The sequence below is a fragment of the Saimiri boliviensis genome, chromosome 3, assembly GCF_048565385.1.
Source record: "Saimiri boliviensis isolate mSaiBol1 chromosome 3, mSaiBol1.pri, whole genome shotgun sequence".
Lineage (NCBI taxonomy): Eukaryota > Metazoa > Chordata > Mammalia > Primates > Cebidae > Saimiri > Saimiri boliviensis.
Window position 1 is genome coordinate 38254099 of NC_133451.1, and position 22900 is coordinate 38276998.

The following is a 22900-nucleotide window of genomic DNA, read 5'->3' on the forward strand; positions in this document are numbered from 1 at the left end:
ATAGTGATGTCAGATGCAAGAAAAAGATTAGGCTGGGTATGGTGGCTCACACCTATAATCTCAGCATTTTGGGAAGCTGAGGTGGGAGAATCATTTGAGGCCAGGAGTTCAAAACCAGCCTGGGCAACATAGGGAGAGCCTATCTCTTAAAAAAAAAAAAAAAAAAAAATCAGCCAGGTGTGGCGGCACACACCTGTGCTCCCAGCTACTCAGGAGGCTGAGAAGGGAGGATCACTTGAGCCCTAGGGATTCGGGTTGCAGTGAATCATGACTGTACCACTTCACTCCAGCCTGGGCAACAGAGCAAGATTTTGTCTCCGAAAAAAAAAAAAAAAAAAAAAAAAAGAAAAGAAAAGAAAAATATTAAATCAGAAGAGTAACAGGATTCAGATCATGTTGGCTTTATAGGTCATAATAAAGACCTTGGCTTCTATTATATATTCAATTAAAAAACCACTGAAGAGGGCTTTTTTTTTTTTGAGAGAGGGTCTTACTCTGTGTCACCCCGGTTGGTGTGCAGTGGCTCGATTACAGCTCACTGCAGCCTCAACCTCGTAGTCTCAAGTGATCCTCACAACTCAGCATCCAGAGTAGCTGGGGCATGGGACAGAGGCCACCACACCTAGCTAAGTTTTGTATTTTTTTGTAAAGATAGGATTTCGACATGTTGTCCACGCTGGTCTTAAATTCCTGAGCCCAGGTGATCTGCCTGCTTTGGCTCCTAAAATGGGATTACAAGCGTTAGCCACTGCGCCCAGCCACCACTGAAGAGTTTTGAGCAAAATGGAGATAATATCTAACTCTCATTTTGACAGAACCACTCTAGCTGTTGTTTTGAAAAAGGAGAAACAGAAAGACAGTGATATGGTTTGGCTGTGTCCCACCCAAATTTCATCTTGAATTGTAACTCGCACAATTCCCATGTGCTGTGGAAGGAAACTGGTGGGAGGAACCTGGTGGGAAGTGACTGAATTACGGGGGTGGATCTTTCCTGCACTGTTCTTGTGATAGTGAATAAGTCTCATGAGATCTGATGGTTTGTAAAAGGGGAGTTTCCCTGTACAAGCTCTCTTGAGATGTGCCTTTCACCTTCTGCCGATTGTGAGGTCTCCCCAGACATGTGGAACTGTAAGTCCAACAAACCCTTTTCTTTTATAAATTGCCTTGTCTCAGGTATGTCTTTATCAGCAGCATGAAAACCAACTAATACTGACAGCTAAGAATCTATTGCATGGTTGGGCGCAGTGACCCACACCTGTAATCCCAGCACTTTGAGAGGCCGAGGTGGGCAGATCAAGAGGTCAAGAGATAGAAACCATCCTAGACAACACAGTGAAACCCCATCTCTACTAAAAATACAAAAAAATTAGCTAGGTGTGGTGGCGTGCACCTGTAGTCCCAGCTACTTAGGAGGTTGAGGCAGGAGGATCACTTGAATCCAGAAGGCAGAGGTTGCAGTGAGCCAAGATAGCGCCACTGCACTCCAGCCTGGCAACAGAGTAAAGACTCCATCTCAAAAAAAAACAAAAACAAAATAATCTATTAACATACAAGACGATGGTGACCTAGAACAGGAGGAGGCAGTGGGATAGTGAGAAGGGTAGAATAGATGGGAGTATGAGAAAAAGAGAAGCCAAGGATGAATCTCAGAAGGACAGAACTGCCATGAACTGTTACAGGAAGGATCTTGAGAGGAGCAGGAATTCTGAAGATGTTGAGTTTGAGGCACCTTATGAGACATCCTAGTGGAAATGCCCAAAAAACAGTCATCAGCATACACATAATGAGCTATGAGACAAGATGAGATCACCAAGCGAGTGTGTAGAAAGGGAAATGATCCAGGGGCTGAGTCCTGGAGCAGTCCGAGGTTAAAAAGTAAGAGGTCAAGGTACAGAGGCACTGAGAAAGAAGACAGCAGATAGAAAGCTGCAATGCAACAGAGAAAAATAATAAAGATTGTAAATATGGAAAAGATTGAATTATTAAAGGTTGAAACTAGATAATTTCTCAGATTATAGCTTTATCAGGAACAAGCAAAAGGCTAAGAATTGTATCTTAAGTACTAAAAATAGGCCAGGTATGGCAGCTCATGCCTGTAATGCCAGCACTTTGGGAGGCCAAGGTCAGTGGACTACTTGAGCTCAGGAGTTCGAGACCAGCCTGGGCAACATGTGAAACCCCATCTCTACAAAAAAATACAAAAATTAGCTGGGCATGGTGGTGCACTCCTGTAGTCCCAGCTACTCAGTCGGATGAGGTGGGAGGACTGCTTGAGCCTGGAAGGTCAAAGCTGCAGTGAGCAGTGTTTGCTCCACTGCACTCAAGCCTGGGTGACAAAGTGAGACCCTGTCACAAAACAAAACAAAAACAAACAAAAACATCCCAAACCATATTCAGTGCCAAATGCCAAAGCCCAAATAGATTCTATAAATAAGAACATACAGGCTGGGCGCGGTAGCTCATGCCTGTAATCCCAGTACTTTGGGAGGCGGAGGTGCGTGGATCACTTGAGGTCAGGAGTTCAAGATCAGCCTGGCCAACATGGTGAAACCCCATCTCTACTAAAAATACAAAAAATTTGCCAGGTGTGGTAATGCAATCTGGCTACTTGGGAGGCTGAGGCAGAAGAATTGCCTGAGCGTGGGAGACGGAAGTTGCAGTGGGCTGAGATTGTGTCACTACTTTCCAGCCTCAGTGACAGAGCAACATTACATCTCAAAAAAAAAAAAAAAAAAAAAAAAGCCGGGCATGGTGGCTCAAGCCTGTAATCCCAGCACTTTGGGAGGCCAAGGCGGGTGGATCACGAGGTCAAGAGATCGAGACCATCCTGGTCAACACGGTGAAACCCCGTCTCTACTAAAAATACAAAAAAAAAAAAATTAGCTGGGCATGGTGGCGCGTGCCTGTAATCCCAGCTACTCAGGAGGCTGAGGCAGGAGAATTGCCTGAACCCAGGAGGCGGAGGTTGCAGTGAGCCAAGATTGCGCCATTACACTCCAGCCTGGGCAACAAGAGCAAAACTCCGTCTCAAAAAAAAAAAAAAAAAAAAAAAAAAAGAACACATACATATTTCTCCATCATTTACTTTTTGGTCTGTGGTTTAACAATGTTGAATCTACCTAGCAGCTGCTTCTATGACTAAATGAATAAATGATATTTCTGATATCACAATGATTACACATTGTTCGAAAATATTGGGGTAACAACTGTTAAAAGGGGAAGAGTAAAACAATAAAACAATGGAATATATACAAAACAGAACTACAGAAATAAAAGGCAGAAATGAACAAAAGCAACCAGTTTAAAAATCAAGTCAGGAGAGGAGAATAAAACATATTATTTCTTCAAGGCTATTTATTTATTTATTGAGACAGAGTCTTGCTCTGTTGCCCAGCGATCTCAGTTCACTGCAACCTCCACCTCGGAGGTTCAAGCAATTCTCCTGCCTCAGCCTCCTGAATAGCTGGGACTATAGGCACGTGCCACCATGCCTGGCTAATGTTTTGTATTTTTAGTAGAGATAGGGTTTCACTATGTTAGCCAGGCTGGTCTCCATCTCCTGGCCTTGTGATCCACCCGCCTCGGCCTCCCAAAGTGCTGGGATTACAGGCACGAGCCCCGGCGCCCGGCCTCAAGGCTTATGTCGATTCTTAAGAAACCTCAAATTCCCACAATCCTAAAACGCATATTTAAATAAAAAACCGATTTTTAAAAATGACACATTTGTTTTAGTGGGGGAAAAAAACAATTTTTGATTTTTTTTTTCCAACTGAACAGTAACACATGTATTTAAATATAAAGACAGCTACAAAATATATGTTTTATTGTTACTTTTTAGTCTCTGTTGCCAGGCTGGAGGGCAGTGGCATGATCTTGGCTCACTGCAAACTCTGCTTCACAGGTTCAAGCAATTCTCCTGCCTCAGCCTCCCGAGTAGCTGGGATTACAGGCACACACCACCAAGCTCAGCTAATTTTTGTATTTTTTTTTTACACAGATGGGGTTTCACCATGTTGGCGAGGGATATTCTCCATCTCTTGACCTTATGATCCACCCACCTTGGCCTCCCAAAGTGCTGGGATTACAGGCGTGAGTCACTGCGCCCGGCCTGTTTTATTATTTTAAAAGTATAAACTCACTAGAGAAAATTTAGAATATAAGAAAAATAATTCTATCCCCTATTGGAAACTATTGTTCAACCATTTAAAAGCCTAGCTCTCAGAAAGGATTTTTACCAACTTCTAAAAGAACTGAGAAGAAAGAAAAACTTGGCAATATTCCTAAATGAATGTTCAAACTCTTTCTTTCACCTTTCTTTTTAGAGTTAGGAAGTTACATTTTACCCACAGGAATAAGAGTGTATTTGGTTATAGGTGGAGCTGGTTCAAGAGTCACAAATGCCACACATGTAATAAACACTTGTTTTCCCATGGGGAGTTGCAATAGGAAAACAGGTTTTAGCTTTACCTGTTGAAGCAAATATTTGAACTGTACACTGTAGATTGATGAATGCTACTAGAGAAGTAACATAAGGAAGTCTGGAGTGAGGGCATCACCACCCATTGTCCTAACACATGCACTTTCTATTCCTTTCTTGTCTTGAAGGCATATATGTTGCCCAAACAGACTAGATTCCAACAAAATTTCTACTTTAGCCTAGACACTGTACTAGCTCCTACTTCTCTAAGTTGTTACATCTGTAGAATTTGATGGGACACCCAGTTCACAAAGTAATAAAAATCATAATGTATAAGTCTCTTTACAATTACCCTTACTGTGTATTGTTTTAATTTCATATACATAATAAACAGGCAGTTCTGCTTCAGAGATGTTACATATCAGCAACTATCCTACTAATAAATGCAATTTGGCAATATGTAAATAGCCTTAAAATGTGTGAAGAAAACCAGAACATATCACTCCACAGTATGCCTCTTTGACATAGAAACTACTTTTGAGAGGCCAGACATGGTGGCTTATGCCTGTAATTCCAGCTACTTGGGAGGCTGAGGCATTATAATCGCTTGAACCCGGGAGGCAGAGGTTGCAGTGAGCTGAGATTGTGCCACTGCACTCCAGCCTGGGAGACAGAGCAAGAATCTGTCTCAAAAAAAAAAAAAAAAGAAAAAGAAAAAAGAAATTATTTTTGAGCTGTAGACAATTAGGAAGTAGCCAACAGAAGAAAAGCTCTCTCTATTCCCCCCTCTTTTCTGCCTAAAGGTAAAATACAACCTCTCCTTTACACCCAACTCTAGAGGCTTAATGGCCCAGAGACAGCACCAGAGGAGTCTGCAAACAAAGCTTACTCCATCAGTTTCCTACCAAATATTTACCTTCCCAGTTTCCTATCCTTGGAAGCCTAAAATCTCTTTTCTGTGTTCTGCCCTTTTTCCATAAATATATTGTTTCTTGTTAAAGATGCTACATAAGCCGTATGTAGCATCTGAGCCAGAGTTACTTTGCATTGAGGTTTCTCCCATGTGATGTATGCCACACACATTAATAAACTTGCTTTTCCCTTGTTAATCTGTCTTCTGTTTTTTTTTTTTTTTTTTTTTTGAGACGGAGTTTTGCTCTTGTTGCCCAGGCTGGAGTGCAATGGCGTGATCTTGGCTCACCGCAACCTCACCTCCCGGGTTCAAGCGATTCTCCTGCCTCAGCCTCCCGCGTAGCTGGGATTATAGGCATGAACTATCACACCCAGCTAATTTTGTATTTTTCGTAGAGATGGGGTTTCTCCACGTTGGTCAGGCTGGTCTGGAACTCCCAAACTCAGGTGACTGCCTGCCTTGGCCTCCCAAAGTGCTAGGATTACAGGCATGAGCCACCGCGTCCCACAATCTATCCTTGGTTATAGGGGGTCTCAGCAAAGAACTCTGAGGTTGGAGAAAAAATTATTTGCCCTCCCCAACACAAGCACACAAAGAATGTTTGTTCAAATGTTGTTTATCACAGCAAAAAATATATCAGCAACCCGATTCCAGTAAAAGGAAACCATTTACACACTGGTGCTTCCCCACAATGAATTATTTAATCAGTAATTTTTTTTTTTTTTTTTGAGACGGAGTTTCGCTCTTGTTACCCAGGCTGGAGTGCAATGGCGCGATCTTGGCTCACCGCAACCTCCGCCTCCTGGGTTCAGGCAATTCTCCTGCCTCAGCCTCCTGAGTAGCTGGGATTACAGGCACGAGCCACTATGCCCAGCTAATTTTTTTTTTTGTATTTTTAGTAGAGATGGGGTTTCACCATGTTGACCAGGATGGTCTCGATCTCTCGACCTCGTGATCCACCCGCCTCGGCCTCCCAAAGTGCTGGGATTACAGGCTTGAGCCACCGCGCCCGGCCCTTTTTTTTTTTTTTTTTTGAGACCGCATCTCACTTTGTCATCCAGGCTGGAGTGGCAGTGGCATGATCACAGCTCACTGCAGCCTCAAACTTCTGGGCTCAAGTGATCCTTCTGCTTCAGTCTCCCAAGTAGCTGGGACTACAGGAGCATGCCACCATGCCTGGCTCAATAAATAGTAAGATAAATATATGTTGATATTTGATAAGTAGTGAAAAGTAACACATGCAATGTGATCCCATTTCTGTAAGTTTACATGACATATAATTATGCCAGGCCTCACCATCCTGTGAATGTCATACTTTCCTTCTTCTCCTGGTACAAGACAGGAATGGTTTAAATACTATTTTACTAGTTCCCCTTAAAGCATCTCTCAAAATATTTGAGTATCCTGAAAAAAGATGTGTCACATAATGGCCACCAAGTCTGTCACCTACATACACCACGCAGGATCCATCTTCCTACTGCTTCTCACTACCATCACTACTGCCCACAAAGCCATGTGGAGAAGCTTCTCCACTGCCAGACTCCCTGATGGGCATGTGACTGTCAGAGCCAAAGGAATGAACACCACAGGCACCCAAAGTTTCCACACGTGGGAAAGAATGGCCTCCCCCCCTAAGAAGTTCTCAAGTGGCTGGGCATGGTGGCTCACGCATGTAATTCCAGCAGTTTGGGAGGCCACGGCAGGATGATCACTTGATCCCAGGAGCTTGAGACCTGGGTAAGTAACATGGGAAGACCCTGAGTCTACAAAAAATTCAAAAAAATTAGCTGTGCATGATGGTGCATCCCTGTAGTACTGGATCACTTGAGCCTGGGAGGTCGAGGCTGCAGTGAGCCATGATTGCACCAGTGCACTCAGCATGGGGGACAAAGCAAGATACCGTCTCTTAAAGAAAAAAAAAAAAAAAAAGGATTCTCAAGCTTTCTACCAGATGCAAATAGATGCTAGGAAGAAGGTGAATGGTTTGTGCAAGCAGCTTTGATGTTCCAGTTACACCTGCCCAAAGTGTCCTATTATAGACATATTTGCCCAGAAAAAAGACTAGGATATACTCGAATTTGTCAACAGTGATTATCTTTTTTTTTTTTTTTTTTTTTTTTTTTGAGACGGAGTGTCGCTCTTGTTACCCAGGCTGGACTGCAATGGCACGATCTTGGCTCACCGCAACCTCCGCCTCCTGGGTTCAGGCAATTCTCCTGCCTCGGCTTCCTGAATAGCTGGGATTACAGGCACGCGCCACCACGCCCAGCTGATTTTTTTGTATTTTTAGTAGAGACGGGGTTTCACCACGTTGACCAGGATGGTCTCGATCTCTTGACCTCGTGATCCACCCGCCTCGGCCTCCCAAAGTGCTGGGATTACAGGCTTGAGCCACTGCGCCCGGCAACAGTGATTATCTTTAAGTATTCTGGAAGTTCTTCTTTTTCCTTTTTTTTGAGACAGGGTCTTACTCTGAGTGCAATGGTGTGATCACAGTTCAATGCAGGCTCAACCTCCCCCGACTCAGGTGATTCTCCCACCTCAGCCTCTAGAATAGTTGGGGCTGCAGGCATGCAGCACCACACCCCCCTAATTTTTGTTTGTAGAGACAGGGTTTCCCCATGTTGCCCAGGGTGATCTCGAACTCCTGGACTCAAGCGATCTGCCGACCTCAGCTTCCCAAAGTGCTGGGATTATAGGTGTGAGCCACTGCACCCAGCCTTTTTTTTTTTCTTATTTTATAATTTTCTGCAATAAACAGAGTTTTTGAGGCATGAAAAAAATTTTTAACTTAAAAAATAAAATAGTCAAGTAGCAAATACATACTGAGAACCATTTCCTTATTAAAGAGCAAACTATGAGAATAATTTCTTTCTTTTGTGTGTATTTGTTATTCTTTTCTGTTGTTGTAACCACCAGAACAGGCAATGTTAAGAATAATTTCTGACAAATATTCACAGGCATCTGGCCTCTAATTCCGCCCGCAAAGTCACCCCTCTTCCTGTCTCAGTGGTACTTACATTCCTGAAGACATTCTGTGTCTGTGCAGTAGGACTGGGACTGCCGTAACTACAATGAATAAGAAAGGAAAGTTAGCTATTAGACTTAAACAAAAGTGGACAACAATTACTAGAAAGATCATGTTTTGGCCAGGTGTGGTGGCTTACACCTGTGATCCAGCACTTTTGGAAACTGAGGCAGGTAGATTGCTTGAGCTCAGGCATTCGAGACCAGCCTGGGCAACACAGCAAGACCCTGCGTCTATAAAAAATACAAAAATTAGCCAGGTGTCGTAGTGTATGTCTGTAGTCCCAGCTATTAGGGAGGCTGAGGCAAGAGGATCACTTGAGTCTGGGAGGTGGAGGCTGCAGTAAGCCACGACAGCACCACCGGACTCCAGCCTGGATGACACAGTAAGACCTTGTCTTAAAAAAAAAAAAGTTTTGTTTTGTTTTTTGATACAGGGTCTCACTCTGTTGCCTAGGCTGGAGTGCAGTGGTGCAATCCTAGCTCACTGCAGCTTCAAATTCCTGTGCTCAAGCAATCCTCCTGCCTAAGCCTCCTGAGTAGCTGGTACTACAGGTGTGTGCCACCATGCCTGGGTAATTTTTTAAAGATGATTTTGTAGAGATGGGATCCTACTATGTTGACCAGTCTAGTCATGAACCATGTTTTGGTTGTTATTTTTATTGTAGTATTATTATTATCATTTGAGTTTCACTCCTGTTGCCCAGGCTGGAGTGCAATGGCACAATCTCAGCTCACTGCAACCTCTGCCTCCCGGGTTCAAGTGATTTTCCTGCCTCAACCTCCCAAGTAGCTGGGATTACAGACACCCACCACCACATCCAGCTAATTTTGTGCATTTTTATTGGAGATGGGGTTTCACCAAGTTGGCCAGGCTGGTCTTGAACCCCTGATCTCAGGTGATCTATTTGCTTTGGCCTCCCAAAGTGCTGAGATTACAGGTGTGAGCCACTGCGCCCGGCCCCATGTTTTGGTTTTTAATGAATGCTGTCACAGAATGTATCTTCAAAATCATACACAAAAACAGAATACGCTGAGAGGCTGTCTACTTTTTCTTCTACCCCAAATAATTTTCTTTTTTTTCTTTTTTTAGACGGAGTTTCGCTCTTGTTACCCAGGCTGGAGTGCAATGGCGCGATCTCAGATCACCGCAACCTCCGCCTCCTGGGTTCAGGCAATTCTCCTGCCTCAGCCTCCTGAGTAGCTGGAATTACAGGCACACGCCACCATGCCCAGCTGATTTTTTTTTTTTTTTTTTTTTTTTTTGCATTTTTTAGTAGAGACGGGATTTCACCATGTTGACCAGGATGGTCTCGATCTCTTGACCTCATGATCCACCCACCTCGGCCTCCCAAAGTGCTGGGATTACAGGCTTGAGCCACCGCGCCCGGCCAATAATTTTCAAATATATTGTGATCTGTTGCAATTCACCCATTTCTTTTTTCTTTTTTTTTTTTTTGAGACGGAGTCTTGCACTGTTGCCCAGGCTATAGCGTAGTGGCGCAACCTCAGCTCACTGCAATCTCCGCCTCCTGGGTTCAAGCAATTCTCCTGCCTCAGCCTCTCGAGTAGCTGGGACTACAGGTGTGCGCCACCACGGCCAGCTAATTTTTTTGTAGTTTTAGTAGAGACGAGGTTTCACCATGTTGGCCAGGATGGTCTTGATCTCCTGACCTCGTGATCTGCCCGCCTCGGCCTCCCAAAGTACTAGGATTACAGGCATGAGCCACTGCACCTGGCCCACCCATTTCAATAATTTTTTAAAAAGTCACCTGTGACACAAATTCTTGCGGCTAGTATATAATTAGGCATCCCAAAGGAAAAGTGCTAAATTGTAGAGAACTAAGAGTAAACTTTTGTTAAAGAGATTTTTCTTCTCATTGAAAATCAGAAGCAGATAAAGAAAAAATAAAGGTTCTATTTGTAGAAAAGGCATCTCTGAAAGGGAGCAGAAAGAATCATTCGTTGGCTAGATAAGAAATTAATGGCTGGGTGTGGTGGCTCACCCCGGTAATCCCAGCACTTTGAGAGGCTGAGGCAGGAGGATCACCTGAGGTCAGGAGTTCGAGACCAGTCTGACCAACATGGAGTAACCCCGTCTCTATTAAAAAAAAAGAAGAAGAAAAAGAAACTAATAAAAGGAGTTACCACAAGGAGTGAAGTTATGATAGGGAAGTAGAGAAGAGTGACATAGATAGGAGTTAAAATTTTCAATGTTTTTCTATATAATTTTAGAATCATGTGATTATCAATTTTATTTATTTATTTATTTAAAGATGGGGTTTCACCATGATGGTCAGGCTGGTCTTGAACTCCTGACCTCAGGTGATTCACCCACCTCGGCCTCCCAAAGTGCTAGGATTACAGGCGTGAGCCACCACGCCCAGCCTGATTATCAATTTTAAAGAGAAAATTAAAAAAGAAAAGTCCTATCTATCTACATTATAAGTCTTCCTTTTATGAGCATATAGCCTATACTGAAGCCTTTTGGGATGTTTAACAATAAAAATCTCATAAACCTTAAAATAGAGATGAATAAATAGTAAAGAGAATGCGGGGCATATAACTTTCCAGTTTAGTCTCATTATTAACTACACCCTGTCCATTAAAGTAGTAACACAAACTTGCCATTGTTTGGGATGGCAAGTATTGTACAGTAGTCTTTAGCTGATTCAGCATGGTTCTCCAGAGTGACAGGCCTAGATTTAAAGTCTGGTTCTGCAACTTTCTGAGTTTCAAGACCTTGGGCAAGTAATTGAACACCTCCAAGCTTCAGTTTCCTCCTCTAGTAAAAGGGGATATAATATCACCTATATCTAAGAGTACTAGTGAGAATTAACATAGATAATAGATGGAAAATGCAGTAACCACCCAAGAAGTGTTAGCTTTTATTACTGTGCCATACAAATTATGACCTCAACTAAACAATTATTGGAAGTAACAACTAAATGAATCATTTTGTAAATTATTCTCCAAGATGATCAGGCTTGCTTTGGTGTATACCACTAAAAGTAGTCCTGTTTGGAGCCGGGCACAGTGGCTCATGGCTGTAATCCCAGCACTTTGGGAAGCCGAGGTAGGAGGATTACTTGAGCCTAGGAGTTTGAGACCAGCCTGAGCAACATGGCAAAACTCTCATCACTGCAAAAAAATAGAAAATTAGCTAGGCCTGGTGGGGCTAGACCTTGTCTCAAAACAAAAACACAACAAAAAAGTCTTGTTTGAATTAGAATGAGAAAACAGACTCTTTGCTTTTGTTTTTGTGAGACAGAGTCTCACTTTGCTACTCAGGCTGGAGATGAGTGGCACAATCACAGCTCAAAGCAATCCTCCCGCCTCAGCCTCCCAAGTAGCTAGGACAAAAGGTGCCTGCCACATTTTTTTATTTTTTGTAGAAATGGGATTTTATCATATTGCCTAGGCTGGTATTGAACTCCTGTGCTCAAATGATTTGCTGGCCTCTGCCTCCCAAAGTGCTGAGATTACAGACATGTGCCACTAAGCCCAGTGAAGGAAACAGATTTTTTTAAAATTAATTTTAACGAGATAGAGATTGGGTCTCTCTATGCTCCCCAGGCTGGTCTTGAACTCCTGAGCTCTAGCAATCTGCCCACCTCAACCTCCCAAAATGCTGGAATTACGTACAGACATGAGCCACTGTGCCCAGCCAGATCTTAATTTACAAATATGGGGTATATCTTAATCCCTTCTAAGGAGTCAAGCCAAAAACTCTTACTAAAATTACACATTATTATTTATTTAAGATAGGGTCTTGCTCTGTTGCCCAGGGTAGAATGTACTAGCACGATCTTGGCTCACGGCAATCTCTGCCTCTTTGACTCAAGCGATCTCTTACCTCAGCCTCCCAAGTAGCTGGACTACAGGTGCACATCACCAGACCGGCAATTTTTTTTTTTTTTTTTTTTTTTTTTGGTATTTTTGTAGAGACAGGGTTTTACTGTTACCCAGGCTGGTCTTGAACTCCTGGGCTCAAGGGATCCACCAGCCTCAGCTTCCCAAAATGCTGGGATTACAGGCATGAGCCACCATACCTGGCCCCTGGTCTACTTTTTTTTTTTTTTTTTTTTTGAGATGGAGTCTTATTCTATCACCCAGGCTGGAGTACAGTGGCACAATGTCAGCTCACTGCAACCTCAAGCTCCTGGGTTCAAGTGATTCTCCTGCCTCAGCCTCCCGAAGAGTAGTTGGGATTATAGGCATGCCCCACCATGCCCGGCTAATTTTGTATTTTCTTTTTTTTTTTTTGAGACGGAGTTTCACTCTTGTTACCCAGGCTGGAGTGCAATGGCGCGATCTCGGCTCATCACAACCTCCGCCTTCTGGGTTCAGGCAATTCTCCTGCCTCAGCCTCCTGAGTAGCTGGGATCCAGGCACATGCCACCATGCCCAGCTAATTTTTTGTATTTTTAGTAGAGACGGGATTTCACCATGTTGACCAGGACGATCTCGATCTCTTGACCTCGTGATCCACCCACCTTGGCCTCCCAAAGTGCTGGGATTACAGGCTTGAGCCACCGCGCCCCGCCTAATTTTGTATTTTCAAAAGAGATGGGGTTTCACCATGTTGGCCAGGCTGGTCTCGAACATTTTCTACAAAGCTTCTGGAATGAAGACATATACTTTTTAAATGTCAGAGACTCATGCAGAGAATGAAAATAGCTTGGTATGACAGAACGGCAATTGAGTGTCCATTTTAAATTAGGTAGACAGAGGCAGTGACACTTAAGGGCTACTTACAAGACAGTAAAGATCAAGGGTAGGCACATTTCAGGCAAAGTACATGACTAAGAGGGCCCTAGGTGACAAGGTGCCCTGCCTGTGAGTCAGTATTGAGGAACCAAAAGACCACTGTGGTTGAGGTGTCTGAGACATGTTACTTAGCTGCTGCATTTAGTTAACCTCAGAACCAAATGCTCTCTCTAAATGCTCAAATTGTAATTTGATGTAATTTCTCTGACTGCCTCTAACTCTAAGATATACAAACGGAATAGGAATTTTTTTATTATATAATATTTGAGCTATTTGAATACAAACATATTTTAACAAACATGTTAAAACAAATATTTTTAAAAGCACTTATAATAAATAATTTATCATTTATATTATACAATATATTACAGAATACTTAGAAATTAATGTGGATGGCTGAGCACAGTGGCTCATACCTGTAATCTCAGTACTTTGTGAGGCCATGGCAGGCAGATCATGAGGTCAAGAGATTGAAACCATCCTGGCCAACATGGTAAAACCCTTCTTTACTAAAAATACAAAAATTAGCTGGGCATGGTGATAGGTGCCTGTAGTCCCTGCTACTTGGGAGCCTGAGGCAGGAGAATTGCTTGAACCCGAGAGGTGGAGGTTGCAGTGAGCCAAGATTGTGCCACTGCACTCCAGCCTGGGCAACAGAGTGAGACTCTGTCTCAAAAACAAAATTATGTATTCTTTTCTATTCTTAAAATAGGCAGACTTCCACATAATTGCAATTGTTATAATAATTTAAAATTTTTTAAATTTTTATTGTTTTTAGATACAGGGCTCACTCTGTTGCCCCAGCCGGTCTCAAATTCCTGGACTCAAGTGATCCTACTGCCTCAGCCTCATGAGTAACAGAACACAGGGTGTGTGTGTTATGCAACTGTAACAAATATTTCAGGAACTTGCTATATGCTAAATACTATACTGACAACTTTAATTTATTATCTTATTTGGTCCTCACAACCACTTCAGGAGGGTTTTTTTCCTACCCTACCAACCTAGAAACTGTGTTTTGGGGGAGGTTAAATAACTTAAATCCAGTACTACCACCAAATTCTAAATTCTTAACCACAACCCCCTCCTACTTTACAACATACAAAATTTTATTATCAGCTGAGCATGGTGGCGCTCAGGTGGCCATAGTCCCAGCTGCTTGGGAGGCTGAGGCAGGAGAATCACTTGAACCCAGGAGATGGAGGTTGCAGTGAGCCAAGATTGTGTCACTGTACTCCAGCCTGGGCAACAGAGCAAAACTCTGTCTCAAAAAAAAAAAAAAAAAAAAAAAAAGCCTTGGCAGTCATGGACTTACGGAGAAATGCAGATCAAAGAAGATTCTAATGACAAGTGGACAGATGCAGCTTCCATAAGAAAACTTACACTGGGGAACTTAGTTGAAAAAAAAAATTACAAGGAACAAAAAAATCCTTTAGAGATGTCCTTTATTCTGATTCACCAGAGCTGCCAGTGAACTGGCAAACAGTGAGCTACAGAAACGTGGTTAAAAAATATTTTGTATGTGGCTTTATTATTATTATTATCTGAGACAGGGTTTTACTCTGTCACCTAGGCTAGAGTGCAGTGGCTTGATTACAACTCACCTCAGCCTTGACCTCCCAGGCTGACATGATCCTCCCGTCTCAAGCCTCCTGAGTAACTGGGACTACAGATATGTGCCACCACACCTGGTTTTTAAATTTTTATTTTTGTAGAGAAAGTCTATAAAGTCCCTATGTTGTCCAGGCTGTTCTCAAACTTCTAGGCTCAAGGGATACTCTCACCTTGGCCTCCCAAAGTGCTGGGATTACAGGTATAAACCACCACGCTCAGCCAAAAAGAACATTTAAAGTCAGAGGTTGACCAGAACAAAAAAAAAAAGAAAAAAGAAAGTTAGAGGTATCTGGGTTCAAATCCTGTCTGTTTCTAAGGCAAGGTTTCAAACTATGAAAAAGATAAATACAACCTATTACAAGTCTTAAATTCACTGTGAAGATTAAGTGATATAAATATATACATAAAATATTAATGTACATAAAGAACTCAGCTCATGGTCCATCGGATGTTCTCACTTCATTGCAATATTATAGCTAACATCATGTGCTTAATTAAGAAAGCATCTTAACAGAACTCTAGTGCTTCCTAATGAGTATAATTTACTGTACATCATCCTAGAATTTATCTTTAGTCTTCAATTTGGACTTTCTGCTTAAGAAGAAAAAAACCTTAAAAAGACCCTAGTCTTGCAGGCCGGGCACGGTGGCTCCAGCCTGTAATCCCAGCACTTTGGGAGGCCAAGGCGGGTGGATCACGAGGTCAAGAGATCGAGACCATCCTGGTCAACGCGGTGAAACCCCGTCTCTACTAAAAATACAAAAAATTAGCTGGGCATGGTGGCGTGTGCCTATAATCCCAGCTACTCAGGAGGCTGAGGCAGGAGAATTGCCTGAACCCAGGAGGTGGAGGTTGCCGTGAGCCGAGGTCGCGCCATTGCACTCCAGCCTGGGTAACAAAAAAGCGAAACTCCATCTCGAAAAAAAAAAAAAGACCTTAGTCTTTGATATTTTGGATTTTAATATTGTTTATATTGTACATTTTTCTCTACACTGTCTGAAAAAATGTTTTTTAAATATTTTATGCCTGGCCGGGCGCGGTGGCTCAAGCCTGTAATCCCAGCACTTTGGGAGGCCGAGGCGGGTGGATCACGAGGTCGAGAGATCGAGACCATCCTGGTCAACATGGTGAAACCCTGTCTCTACTAAAAAAATACAAAAAATTAGCTGGGCATGGTGGCACATGCCTGTAATCCCAGCTACTTAGGAGGCTGAGGCAGGGGAATTGCCTGAACCCAGGAGGCGGAAGTTGCAGTGAGCCGAGATCGCGCCATTGCACTCCAGCCTGGGTAACAAGAGCGAAACTCCGTCTCAAAAAAAAAAAAAAAAAAAAATTTTATGCCTAAAAATTTTATATTCTGCCTCTAAAATTCAAATGTTTGAGTTCCTCCTCTATTAATGAGCAGAACTGCCCGTTTAACAATGGAGTTTTATACAATTTGTCTCTTCACTTTAACCAGAACCTGAATTAGCATTTTTGTTTTTGTACGCTACTTCATTATCATAACTTATGATCATCAGAAATTAAAAGACACACACACACTGGTTAACTTTAACTCAGTAGGTGTCTTCTTTTTTTCATTTCTTCTTTTTTTTTTTTTTTTTTTTTTTGAGACAGGGTCTTGCTGTTGTCACACAGGCTGGAGTGCAGTGGTGCAATCTGGGCTCACTGCAACCTCTGCACCCCTGCCCACCCTGACACCCACTCCAAGCTCAAGTGACGATCCTCAGCCTCCCAAGCAGCTGGGACCACAGGCGTGCACCATCACACGTGGCTGTTTTTTGTATTTTTAGTAGAGACGGTGTATCACCATTTGGTCCTTGCTGGTCTCAAGCAATCTACCTGCCTGGGCCTCCCAGGGTTAAGATTACAGGCATGAGCCACTATGCCAGCAAGTGTCTTTTCTTACATAAACTATGTAACCAACATAATGGAAGAACAGTACCCTGAGACCTAAAGTTCATTATCACTTTGCCTACAGTGTCTGCATTGCTCTTGCTTCCCCTGTAACTTGTATTTAACTGGCTCTTTTCTTTGCAGCAAATAGTTCATAAGAGAAAAAAGAGGAGGAAGTGGATTCTTTTTTAATATGAAAGGTCTTGGCTGGGCGCAGTAGCTTACACTGTAATCCCAGCACTTTTGTAGGCCAAGGCAGGTGGATCACTTGAGATCAAGAAAGAGTTCTAGACCAGCCTGGCCAACATGGTGAAACCCCGTCTCGACTAAAAATATAAAAATTAGCTGTAATCCCTGCTACTCGGGAAGCTGAGGCAGGAGAATTGCTTGATCCCAGGAGGTAGAGTTTGCAGTGAGCCAAGATCTCGCCACTGCATTCCAGCCTGAGTGACAGAGTAAGACACTGTCTCAAAAAAAGGAAAAAAAAAAAAAAAAAAAAAAAAGACAATAAATAGGCTAGGAGCAGTGGCTCACGCCAGTAATCCCCAACACTTTGGGAGGCCTAGGTGGGCAAATTGCTTGAGTTCATGAGTTCAAGACCAGCCTGGGCAACATAGGGAGACTCTGTCTCTACAAATAATACAAAAATTAGCTGGGTGTGGTGGCACATGTCTATAGTTACAGATACTTGGGAGGCTGAGGTGGGAGAATGCTTTGAACCCAGGAAGCAGAGGTTGCAGTAAACCAAGATCATGCAACTGCACTCCAGCCAGGGCAACCAAGCAAGGGCTTGTCTTGAAAAAAAAAGAATAGAAAAAAGAAAAAAAAATCTTAAAACTACAATTAAGCAGGTTAAAGGCAAATCTAAATATTGCTTGAATGTCTAACACTAATAGGTTGGGCTACTTTGCCTAAATGATATGCAAGTTGAGCAACCACTCCAGATTTTCTCATTCTGAATTTGAGTTTACTTTATTGAACCACGAATGATGCAATTCAGTGTCATTAAAGAGGTAACAGAGATTATGCTGGACCCGATGGCTCATGCCTGTAATCCCAGCACTTTGGGAGACCAAAGTGGTCAGATCATCTTGAGGTTGGGAATTCAACACTAGCCTGACCAACATGGAGAAACCTCATCTCTACTAAAAATACAAAAAATTAGCTGCAAGTGGTGGCACATGCCTGTAATCTCAACTACTCAGGAGACTGAGGCAGGAGCATCACTTGAACCCAGGAGGCAGAGGTTGTGGTGAGTCAAGATTGCCACTTGACTTCAGCCTGAGCAACAAGAGAGAAACTCCATCTCAAAAAAAAAAAAAAGAGATAACAGAGATTATGGGTAATGTATAGCCATACTCTTATGAAAGTTTATTTCGATTATATATAAAAGTATATAAGTGCCTAGAAATGTGACTACAAAGTCGACAAATTTCACGTGACCTCTGGCAAAACAAGCAATAGCGGCCATGACGTGCGATGGATGAGTGGGGGACAATAGCAAGGGAAATGTTTACATTTTGCTCCACATTTCTCCATTATTTCAAGCTTTCATGGTCTAGCTATCCACATATGACTTCTATTATTAAAAGAAAAGACAGAATTCTGATACTATGACACTGCTAAAAAGAAGCCTGACTTTGATTTGCTAATATTAAAAGACTGAAGTGAAGATGTATGAAGTGGGAAAAAAAAGTTGCAGAAATGTATTGTCCTGCCAGGCTCCAGGTGGCACCAACCCCAAGGCTTTCATGACCAAAAAGCTTTGGGCAGAGGCCAACTGGCATGCTGATACAGAAGGGACACTCTGCCTCTTTTGAAACCAAAGAGGCAGCCCTGATGATCTCTCAATCACTGTAAAGGTCACTCTTCCCTTGTCATGAAGAATAATGTCCAGATCATTCTTCCCTTGTCTTGAAGAATAATGTACACTTGCAGCCTTTAAGAATAATATACACATAGCTCTATGGTCTTGTCCTGTAAAATAAAAGAACTCCAACATCTATTCTCCTTCATTCTACCCAGTCTCCTTTCCTTTTAGTTCAAACTGGCAGTTTCCTGCTGGGGGTTGGTGATTGATTCTGCAGTTCACACCCATACATACCTAATCAAGTGCTTAGTCCACCATACCTTTAGTGTTTTCTTGTGAACTTCTTACCTTTTGTGATGTGAACAGGCAGAAAATTTTCCAAATCTTTAAGTTGTGGTTCCTTTTTGCTTAATAATTCCATCTTCAGTTGGTTTCTCTCTTTTCAATTTTTACTATAAACAGTCAGGAGGAACCAAGCCACTCCTTCAACATTTTGCTTAGAAATCTCCTCAACTAAATATCCAATTTCATAACTCACAAATTCTACCTCTCATCTAGAAAACACTAGAACACAAACATAATTCAGCTGAGTTCTTTGCTACTTTGTAACAAAGATTGCCTTTCTCCACTGTCCAGTAACGTTCTTCATTTATCAGAATGGCCTTTATTTTCTACTAAAATTCTGTACATGATTATTTAGGTATTCTAAAAGATGGAAGCTTGCTCCACCATTCTCCTCTCTTCTTGCTGAGACCTCTCCAAAATCACCTTTAATGCCCTTATTTCTACCAACAGTCCCTCACAGCAACTATTAGCTTGTTCTAGCATGCACTTAAAAACTCTTCCAGCCTATATCCATTACACAGTTGCAAAGTCACGTCTCCATTTTTAGGTATTTGTTCTAGTAGCATCCCACTTCTTAGTAACACTTTTTTGTCTTAGCTCGGGCTGCAATAACAAATACTATGTGCCAGGTACCTTATGCAACAATTTATTTCTGACAATTATGAAGGCTAGGAAATCCAAGATCAAAGTTCTAGCTGATTTGGTTCCTGGTACGGGTGCTATACCTGGGTTGCAGATAGAGGTCTTCTTGCTACATCCTCACATGGTAGAGAAGAGGATCATCTCTTTTATGTCTCATCTAACATGGGCACTAATCCTATCACAAGGGCTCTACCCTCATGAACTCATTACCTTCCAAAGGTCCCACCTCCAAATACCAGCACACTGGGGATTAGGGATTCAACATATGAATTTTGGGAGGTACACAAACATTTAGTCCATGGCATGTATATATACTATGATCGCTTCCATGTAAAACAAAAATATAAACTATATACATATATGCATATTAAATTTCTAGAAAGATATATGTGTCTATCTATATCTTCCAAAAACAGCCACAGCATTATTTCAAAGTCAAACATGCTCTTCTAGAATTTTGCCAGTCCCCATTGAGAAGTGAAATCTGGTCAGACTCTGTGGCTCATGCCTGTAATCCCAACACTTTGGGAGGTCAAGGCAGGAGGATCGCTTGAGCCCAGGCTATGGTCAAGCCACTGTACTCTATCCTGGGTGACAGAGCAAAACCCTCTCAAAAAAGAAAGAAGGAGGAAGGAGGAAAAAGAAAGAAGGAAGGGGGGGAGAGGGAAATCTATCTGCCCTCCTTGAACCTGAACAGGCTTGTAACTGCTACACCCAAGAATACAAGAAACATGTTGTGACTTCTTAAACTAAGTTGTCTCCCTCCCCCACCTTCTCTTAGGAGAAATGCTCTCCCTTGGAACCAAACCACCATGCTTCAAGGAAGCCAACCACATGTAGGCATTCTAACTGACAATACTGGCTAAGATATTGTCACTCACCAGTATCAACTATCAGACAGTGAATAACCAAGCTTCCAGATACTTCCTGCCCTCAGCTTCTATGTCTTCCAGCTAAGAATGAAAATAACGATCAGCAGACAAGCCGTGTGAATTCCAGACACTATCAGCTTAACCAATGGTTGTTCTATGCCACTAAGTTTTGGGGCAGTTTGTTATACAATAATGATAATGCGCACAATATATAAGAAATGTCAGCTGGGGGTAGTGGCTCATGTCTGTAATCTCGGCACTTTGGGAGGTCAAGAAGGGAAGACTACTTGAGGCCATGAGTTTGAGACCAGCCTGAGTGACAGAGAGACCCCATCTCTATTCTAAATAAATAAATAAAACATAACTTTACATCCTAAATACACAATTCAAAATTGGTAAGACCAATTGTATCGCTAACCATAGAAGGACTATCCAGTGCCTGAATATTGATTTAAAAAAAGGATTAAGGTTTGAAACGAAGTAGTCCACTGAAATTTCCTTACTGACTAAAATAAAACTCAAACATTAACCACATGATTAAAAAGTCTTTCATAGCAACATGAAAAATGCAAAATATTATTAAATTGAGGCCGAACAAGGTGGCTCATTCCTGTAATCCCAGCACTTTAGGAAGCCGAGATGGGTGGATAACCTGAGGTCAGGAGTTTGAGGCCAGCCTGGCCAACATGGTGACACCCTGTCTCTACTAAAAATACAAAAATTAGCCAGGCATGGTGGCAGGTGCCTGTAATCCCAGGTACTTAGGAGGCTGATGCAGGAGAATTGCTTGAACTCAAGAGGTGGAGGTTGCAGTGAGCCTAGATCATGCCACTGCACTCCAGCCTGTTATAGACTGAGACTTTGTCTCAAAAAAATAATTAAATTGAGGAAAATATACATATTCCACAGCATCTAAAAACATATTTCTTAAAAAGATCTGGGAAGACACAAACCAAATTCATCTGGGAAAGTAGGAAATAAAAACTAAGTATGGAGAAGAAGAGAGTTCAGCCTTAGTTTTAATGTATTAATATTTTTTGAAAGCACATATCCATATATTACTTATATAAATATTTTAAAAATAAAAAAAACAAGTTAATATTTTACAGAAGTTTTAACATACCAAGCAAAAATACATTTGCTGCATAGAGAAGTATCTCAAAAAAAAAATTTCCATACACAGACATTTTTCTTCTAGGAAAGGTCCAATGGGCCTTGAAGTGATTTATCTAAGTACAGTAGACATCACAATTTACATGGAATTCAGGCCTATAAAAAGAAATCCAACCACGGGTCTCCCAAATCACATGCTTTTACAGTACTTTCATATAAAAACAAATTTATTTATTTATTATTTTTTTGAGATGTAGTCTCACTATGTCACCCAGGCTGGAGTGCAATGGTGTGATCTCTGCTCACTGTAACCTCTGCCTCCCAAGCTCAAGCAATTCTCCTGCCTCAGCCTCCTAAGTAGGTGGAATTGTAGGTGCCCACCACCACATCTGGCTAATTTTTGTATTTTTTGTAGAGATGGGTTTTCACCACGTTGACGAGGCTGGTTTCAAACTCCTGATCTCAAATGATTCACCTGCCTCAGCCTCCCAAAGTGCTGGGATTACAGGCGCCTGGCCCAGCAACAAATTTCAATAAACATGTAGAAGTTTTAGTTATGCTGTTTACATTAAGCGCTGAAATACAGAGCTCAACAATTAAAACGTAAAAATAAAGAGGATTACCTGCATTCCAAAATCTTAGGTTCCAACAGAACAGAAAAAACACTGGAGCATAATCCAAGTTCACATTTCTAAATCCATCTGCTCTCTCTTTCTAGAATTCCCATCATTCATAGAAGAAACTACATACCAAGTGACAGCCAGCAAAAAACAACAGGAGAGGGCAGGAGAGGGTGAAGCCAGAAGCAAATTATTTCAATGGAAGAAAAATCCCCTCTCCAGGTTGTTTTCATGGGTATAAGGAAATGAGTTACTTTATATATATATAATTTAAATAGAAATGAGTTACTTTTTAAAAAAGAATACTAGGTGGCCAGGCGCGGTGGCTCATGCCTGTAATTCCAGCACTTTGAGAGGCCGAGGCAGGAGGATCACTAGATGAGGAGTTCGAGACCAGTCTGGCCAACATACCGAAACCCCATCTCTACTAAAAATACAAAAAAATAGCCCGGTGTGGTGGTGTGCGCCTGTTATCCCAGCTACTTGAGAGGCTGAGGCAAGAGATTTGCGTGAACCCTGGGGGCAGAGGTTGCAGTGAGCTGAGATTGTGCCAAGGCACTTCAGTTTGGGTGACAGTACGATATTCCACCTCAAAATAAAAAGAATACTAAAGTAGTTACAAGGAAATACCTAATTTTTCTTTTTCTTGTTTTATAAAGAATACTAGACAACTTAAAAGAATTATTTATTATTAGGCGAGGGTTTTGTGCAGGCAACTTTCTATAAATATATTGTATGGAATACGTTCTACTACTGTATCACTAAAAATCCGTAGTTATCAGCTGGGCATGGTGGCTTGCACCTGTAATCTCAGCACTTTGGGAGGCTGAGGCAGGCAGATCACCTGAGGTCAGGAGTTTG

The 22900-nt window shown here is 42.0% G+C and overlaps 1 protein-coding gene across 3 annotated transcripts in view; it reads right to left on the minus strand.

Annotated features, from left to right (window-relative positions):
* Positions 1-22900, minus strand: part of SMIM14 (small integral membrane protein 14) — a 97431-nt gene that overhangs the window by 23260 nt on the left and 51271 nt on the right. For all 3 annotated transcript variants that reach the window (XM_003927528.4, XM_074396024.1, XM_074396025.1), the window contains exon 3: positions 8351-8399. In XM_003927528.4, coding sequence (XP_003927577.1) covers positions 8351-8399 — 49 coding nt within the window. The remainder of the gene's footprint in view (positions 1-8350; positions 8400-22900) is intronic.